The sequence below is a fragment of the Acanthamoeba castellanii genome (assembly GCF_000313135.1).
Source record: "Acanthamoeba castellanii str. Neff unplaced genomic scaffold scf7180000084767, whole genome shotgun sequence".
Taxonomy (NCBI): domain Eukaryota; phylum Discosea; order Longamoebia; family Acanthamoebidae; genus Acanthamoeba; species Acanthamoeba castellanii.
In genome coordinates this window covers 41,480-48,442 of record NW_004457650.1, presented here as the reverse complement: position 1 = coordinate 48,442, position 6,963 = coordinate 41,480, and the positions used below count along the sequence as shown (strand labels likewise).

At 61.8% G+C, this 6,963-nt stretch overlaps 3 protein-coding genes across 3 annotated transcripts in view; 2 read left to right on the top strand and 1 right to left on the bottom strand.

Annotated features, from left to right (window-relative positions):
* Positions 1-13: 13 nt before the first annotated feature.
* ACA1_250310 (serine/threonine protein kinase) lies at positions 14-2,533 on the top strand (the record flags this gene model as incomplete). The annotated part of the gene is made up of 5 exons (XM_004352613.1): positions 14-216; positions 283-1,238; positions 1,303-1,770; positions 1,855-2,060; positions 2,126-2,533. Coding segments are annotated over 5 exons (2,241 nt in total), but the record flags the coding sequence as incomplete, so codon positions are not given.
* A 390-nt stretch (positions 2,534-2,923) lies between these two features.
* ACA1_250300 (carrier superfamily protein) lies at positions 2,924-4,718 on the bottom strand (the record flags this gene model as incomplete). The annotated part of the gene is made up of 10 exons (XM_004352612.1): positions 2,924-2,954; positions 3,124-3,181; positions 3,259-3,410; positions 3,507-3,576; positions 3,754-3,892; positions 3,989-4,082; positions 4,171-4,233; positions 4,307-4,416; positions 4,501-4,562; positions 4,637-4,718. 10 exons carry the CDS (start codon positions 4,716-4,718, stop codon positions 2,924-2,926), a joined length of 861 nt encoding a protein of 286 aa, XP_004352664.1.
* Positions 4,719-5,263: 545 nt separating this feature from the next.
* ACA1_250290 (uncharacterized protein) overlaps positions 5,264-6,963 on the top strand; it is a gene marked incomplete at both ends in the record, with an annotated part of 1,895 nt that continues 195 nt past the window's right edge. Inside the window, 3 exon segments of the mRNA XM_004352611.1 lie at positions 5,264-6,144; positions 6,161-6,397; positions 6,491-6,840. Coding sequence (XP_004352663.1) covers positions 5,264-6,144; positions 6,161-6,397; positions 6,491-6,840 — 1,468 coding nt within the window.

The window sequence follows — 6,963 nt, the reverse complement described above, 5'->3', positions numbered from 1 at the left end:
ATCTGTATGACAGGTGAGCGACTTTGGACTGACCAAGTTCAAGGACGATATTGACAAGGGTGGAGGCGCGGACCACCACGTCGGCAGCGTCCACTGGACCGCGCCCGAGATCCTGAACGAGACACCCGACGTTGATTACGTCCTGGCCGACGTGTATAGCTTCGGCATCATCCTCTGGGAACTGTTGACCAGAGAACAGCCCTTCTTCGGCCTCAGGTACCGCATCTCTCGTGTGTGTGCGTGTGCGGTCGTGCGTACGGTTCTAAATCGCGGTTTGGCCAGCCCCGCGGCGGTAGCAGTCGCGGTGATCAGGGACGGGCTCAGGCCACGGATGCCCGCTCCCGAGGAGCAGATGGTGGGCGCGCACCCGGTCGAGTTCGAGGAGCTGATCACGTGCTGCTGGCACACGGACCCTGTCATCCGTCCTACCTTCCTCGAGATCATGACGCGCCTGTCGGCAATGCACGGCGATGCCGCCGGTTCGTACACCTCGACCACCAACTCGTCGAGCGGAGGCCGATCCGCCCCGGCGGCCAAGCCCAGCTACGGCTCGTCGTGGACTCTGCCGTCGGCCAGCGGCTCGGCGTCGAACTCATCGACGTCCAACTCCCCCCGGCACTCGGCGGTCGCTGCTGGCACCGGTGCCGTGCGGGCACCCGAGGGCGAGGTGGCGATTGTGTTCACGGACATCACCCGCGCCGCGTCGCTGTGGGAATTCAACGCGGCAGCCATGCGCGACGCCACGCTGGCGCACAATCACGCCCTGCGGAGCGCCCTGGCCAAACACCGCGGCTACGAGGTGGTGTTCATCCGCGAACGCAACTCGGGCGAGGGCTCGTTCTGCATGGCCTTCCAGCATCCCGCCGACGCGCTCGCGTGGTGCGCCGACGTCCAGCGCGTCCTGCTGGACATCGAGTGGCCGGAGGCCCTGCTCGACCACCCCGGCGCGGCCGAGGAGTGGGGCGACACCGACGACCGGGTGCTGTTCAGGGGCCTGCGGGTGCGGATGGGCGTGCATGTGGGCACGCCCAAGGTGGTGCAGGACCCAATGACGAGGCGCGTGGAGTACATTGGGCCGGCGGTCAACGCGGCGGCGCGGATCACGGCCCTCACCCACGGTGGCCAGATCGTGGCCAGCCAGGCCGCGATGGACAAGGTCAGAGCCAGTGACCCGAGCTGGGAGCGGCTCAACCGTGTCTCCAGCCTGGGCAGGTTCGAAATGCCCGACGTGCCCCAGGGTACCGCTCGCTCGCCCTTATCCGGAGTCCCTCATTCACGATTCTCATCAACGTCTCGGACCAGGCTCGAAGCTGTTTGAGATTCAGGTGGCGGGGCTCGAGGGCCGATTCTTTGGAGGCGTGACGCACGAAGGCAACGTGCCATCGGCCAACAGCAACAGTGGCGGTGGCGGGAGCAGCACCTACAGCGAGGGTCGGGCGGGCAGGAGCCACGCGACTGTCTCGGCCGGCAGTCGCGACGGGCGCGACTATGTGGAGACGGTGGTGGGCGAGGGCATGGCGTTCAAGGAGGACAACTTCCTGACGTCGGCCAACCTGTGTCGATGGATCATCGACTTTGGCGAGATCCAGGTGGGGAAGCAGATCGGGCTCGGCTCGTACGGCGTGGTCTACCGCGGCAAGTGGAAGGGCGTCGACGTGGCGGTCAAGAAGTTCATCAAGCAGCAGCTCGACGAGCGCCGCATGCTCGAATTCAGGGCTGAGATGGCATTCCTCTCCGAACTGCACCATCCCAACATCGTCCTCTTCATCGGTACCAACCTGCTGGTGCGCCCAACAAAGGAAATAACGAACTCACTTCTTCGTTATTCGTTCTTCTTCGTTCTTCTCGCAACAGGAGCGTGTGTGAAGCGGCCCAACTTGTGCATCGTGACCGAGTTCGTCAAGCAGGGTAACCTGAAGGACATTCTGGCCAACAACGCCATTAAGCTCACCTGGCAGCGGAAGCTCAAGCTCCTCCGCGGCGCCGCGCTCGGCATCACCTACCTGCACTCCCTGCACCCCGTCATCGTGCACCGCGACCTCAAGCCCTCCAACCTCCTCGTACGCCACCTCAGCAATACTCCAACATTTCGTCCACTCACCACCATCATCGTCACGGAATGCAGGTGGACGAGACCTGGAATGTGAAGGTTGCCGACTTTGGGTTCGCGCGGATCAAGGAGGAGAACGCCACCATGACCCGCTGCGGCACGCCCTGCTGGACGGCCCCGGAGGTGATCCGCGGCGACAAGTACGGCGAGAGCGCGGACGTGTTCAGCTTCGGCGTGGTGATGTGGGAGGTGCTTACCCGGCGCCAGCCCTACGCCGGGCGCAACTTTATGGGCGTCTCGCTCGACGTCCTGGAGGGCCGGCGCCCGCAGATCCCCGGCGACTGCCCGGGCGACTTCCGGCGCGTCATGAAGCGCTGTTGGCACGCCAACCCCGACCGACGGCCGCGCATGGAGGACGTTCTGGCCTTTTTCGACAAGCACCACGTCGACGATGGTGGCGGCGCTGGCGACTCCATGGCCTAACGACCACGCACACAACATCAGAAGTACAAAAGGAACCTTAAAACATTACATTGCAACGAGCTGTTGCTTCGACATTCTGGCAAATGGGGCTGGTGGTCGACGAAATTTCGTACACCAAGCTTTGCCTGTTGGAGTGCGAGTTTGTGTTACACTCCACAGCGCAACTTCCTCACACACACGCATACATGCAGGCTGAGCAGCGGCTAACGCATCGACCTACACAACCAGGCTCGGCAGCCCTGGCCGAAGAAGGCCGCACAAAGAGGAATACCACGCCCGTCCCCGCCACCGGCGACATCGCGATCGCCATCGAAGAGGAGAACCCGCTACAAGTTGACAAAGTGGGGGACTACCTGGACGTCTTCATATCAGCGGTTGTAGGCAGCCTGCTCATAGCAGGTGTCCTCTTTCTCTGATTCCCCTGTTTTCCCCCTCCTTTTCATAAAGAGGAAACGCGAGCGTGCAAGCGTGGTCTCTTCTCTGCTAGAATGGGACGACATGCTTCAGCTGCTCGTCTGATAGTTGAGAAAAAAAGAAACGAAGTGAGCCTCAAGAAGCACAGAAAAAAGGGATTTGGAGGGAGGACGTACAAGCAGCCATGGTGATGGTGGTGGCGGGAGCAATCCACAGTATCCTCGCGCCCATACCCTGCACCAGTCGCGAAATCGGGGGATCCGTCAGCGCTCCACTCACCGCCCAACGTTGGCCGTGAGTTGGCCAGGTACCTTGGTGAACGCCCTCGGACCCTCCTCCGTCCAGATCCGTCGCGCCGCGTCCACTGCGCCCTTGTAGTCCGAACCCACCTGGATCCTGGTCTTGATGATGTCCAGGGGCGAGGTCACCGCCGCCGCTATCGCTCCGGCCGACGCCGCGCCCACTGTGTCCACACACACACACACACACACACACGGGTTCAGCTACGCAAGCCACCCGCACACTGGCTGTGGGGCCTGCGAACGGCGTCGGTACGTACCCAGCTGGTAGGGAAGCGGGAGGTCGTCCACCGAGGCATAGCCTCGGGTCTTCTGGAAGACCCGCTTCGCCTGCTCGTAGGTCATGAAGTAGATCCCCACGAACGGGCAGTACACCGCCAACGCCGGTAGAAAGCCCTGAAACACCACACACACACACACAACACACAACACACAACACACAACACACACACACACGAGTTGGCACGGTTTGCGCGGTGCGGAGAGTGAAGAGAGGTATAAGGGTACGCACCGTCCACAGGGCCAAAAATCCCTCCTCCTTGATGATGGTCTTGATGCAGTGGAGGCTGCCCTTGTACTTGACCGTATCGGCCGCCGCCGAGGCGAGGCTGGTCTTCTGCACCTGCAGCCGCTGCTTCACCACGTCCTGCAGTTGGTGCGAACAAACGAGGAAAGATCGCGGGAGGAGTGAGACGCAGCGGAGCTGGGGGCGGGCGTGAGGGCAGGCGAGCAAACGGCGCACCTGCGGCACCCAGATGAAGGAGCCCATGAGGTCGGCGAACATGCCCGACACGAAGTGCACCAGCGCGCCCTTCTCCTCCAGCGGGACCGACGGTCTGCGCGTTTCAGCAAGCACGGTGCGTGGTGGGCACACGACCAGCGACCGAATATCAACAACAGAGAAGGAGGAGGAGGAGGAGGTACTGTAGTGTGCGCTTGGCGGTCTCGTATCCCCAGAAGTAGAGCGCATGCGCCGGCACTGTGAAGCTGTCAACCACAAAACGCGCGTTCAGTGGCGCACTCAGAGCCAAAGGGAGCGGGCTTGGAACAAGAGTGGCACCTGGCGACGATGGTGAAGCCCTTGTAGAGCGCTTTGGCGCCTTCCTGGCGCACGATCTTGGTGAACGCGTCCGCCGTGTTCTTGTAGAACAGTCCGGAGCCCACGCCACGCTGCACCGTCGCCACCACCACGCGTCAACACCACTTCCCCTGTCGGCCAACAAGAGGGGGGGCATAAGAGCCAAACGTATGTACCTGCACTTGCAGGCGAGTGCGACAAGTGTCGATGGGGTGGACGATGGCGTCGGAGATGAGCCCTGTTTCCGATTGATTGAGAAAAAAGATTGAGATCTCGACATGTTGGAGTGCTTGAATGGTGGTGGGAGTGCACCAGCGCCAGCTCCGCACAAGAGGTGTGCGAGAAACGTTTCCGACGGCGCCTTCAACGTGGTCTCGCCCGTCGTGTTCTCCATCTTCCTCGAATTATTCAATAATTCTGAATTTCCTATTCNGTTTCCTCTCTTCCTTGTACTGGCCACAGACAAAACCACTGGATCTCATGCAATGCTAGCCTCTGTAGACAACCCCAACTGCATCTGCTTTCCTGGCACATGTGCCACTGGTGGTGAGAGGCAGAGCAGACAATGGCTGCTCAAGCACGCCACTGGTTTTGACCTGAACTGTGATGGAATGTGAGCTCGCCACGTGCGCACATAATATACCAATCTCCGGAGCTAATTAATTTAGGCTGCTATTTTGGCCTCAATCTAATCATCGAAAAGAAGAAAGCTCCATTCACTTCCAATTCAATTGAACTTTGGCCATCTTGCGCTCTATCCACACCTTCATGATCTGCATCCTCCTGTAATTCTCTCTCTCTTTTTGGCCTCCACTTCTTCCATCGGCAGGAGAGCTCACATTTGTGTGAATGCAAACATCACCCCCGACCCCCTCTTCTGTTGCAGCCCTCTCCGCCTCCAGCTCCAGCTCCACCTCTACGACTTCGCCTTCTTCGAGCATGACGACCATCATCCACTCCTCACCGCCGGTAGAGATCAATCGCGTGCGATCATCCTCGCACCCTACCGTGTCCCTCGGCTCCTCCACCTCCTCCCCCGCCGCCACCCCGCGCAATGCCCGTCGCAACGCTTCATCTTCCTCCTCCTCCTCTTCCTCCACATCGGCTGCGATGCCATCTTCATCTTCATCTTCCATTTCCTATCGCGGGAGCCTCAATCTCACCGCCCTCTGGGGACCCATGCGCTCATCCTCGACCCCGATCCTGCCCTGCCTGGGATCCAAGGACTCAGTAATGGACGACGGCGGGGGCGCTGGTCCGTGTTCCAAGGGCGGCTGCGGCTGCAAGAAGTACCGCCCCAACCCGTGGCGCAGGACCGTCTGCTGCAACTGCCAACACTCTTTCGACAGTCACGAATTGCTTCTCATTTCTGAGGATGAAGATGACGACATCGACACCAACGAGGGGGAGGGGGCCGAGAGGCGGAGGGCCACGATGCGGCGGCTGCTGATGGAGGGGCTGGGCAGCGGCGGAGGGCAGGCCGAGCTCCGCGCCCCACGACAGCAACGTCTCGCCGCGCCGCGTAGGGCAATTCGCCCCTCCTCCGCGCGTGGGCCACACCATGGTGCGCGCCAGCTCCGACTCCTACGCCGAGGCGCTCCGCTCCTCCGCCAGCACATCCCTCCTCTCTTCCTCCTCTTCTTCCTCTTCCTCTTCTTCCTCGATTTCTTCCTCTACTTCGCTGTCGACTTCATCGTCGTTGGCTTCCGCTCCTTCGAATTCAAACTCCACCACGGCCTCGACCACGACCACGAGCGAGAGCGAGTCGGTGCCGACGACGACGACGACGATGGCGATGATGATGCGCGACTCGGCGCGGGGTCTGACCACGAGCAGCCTCTCGGCGCAGATGATGCGCAACCTGAGTCCCGAGGTGCAGCGGCTGCTGCTGAGCTCGGCCGAGGGTCGGCTGCTGGAGGACGACGAGCTCGAGGTCATCGCCGAAGAGGGCGACGACGACGAGACCGAAGCCGAGGTCGACGAGCAGGTCGAGGAACCCGACTTCCTCTCCTCCTCGCCCCAGCCCAAGGCCAACCCCCGCTTCAGCCCCAGGCACCTCTTCGCTCTTGCGTCGTGTCGTGTCGTGTCGTGTCGTGTCGTGTCGTGTCGTGTCGTGTCGTGTCGCACACAAGGTGGATTCTGATCGTGTGTGCGGCGCACGTCCAGGGAGTTGACGCCCGAGTTTTTGCGGCCATTCAGCGCCCCTAAGCGGTCGCTGTTACGGCACGGGGCGCGGGCCACGCCCGAGGCGGAGGCGGAGGCGGAGGAGAGGCGCCAGCGGCGTCATCACGAGAAGGAGATGCGCACGTCGTGGGAGCTCATGATCGACACCCTGGTCAAGCCGCCCACAGGCGCCGCCGAGACCGACGACGACGACACCAAGTGGCTCCGCCAGCGGCAGCGCGCCGACACCAACACCGAGAGCGAGACGATCACCGGCGACCAGGGCAGCGACGACAATGACGACATTGGCACAAGCGACGACGGCTGGGAGGTGGGGGACATCGACACCACTGGTAATGGTGGTGGTGGCCTGCTCCGGTCTTCCGTCGAGCGAGCGCGCAGAGTCGGAGGGCAACGCCTGCATCGCTCGAATCAGGATGACAAGAGCAGCAAGCGCGGCGATTTAGACAACTCGG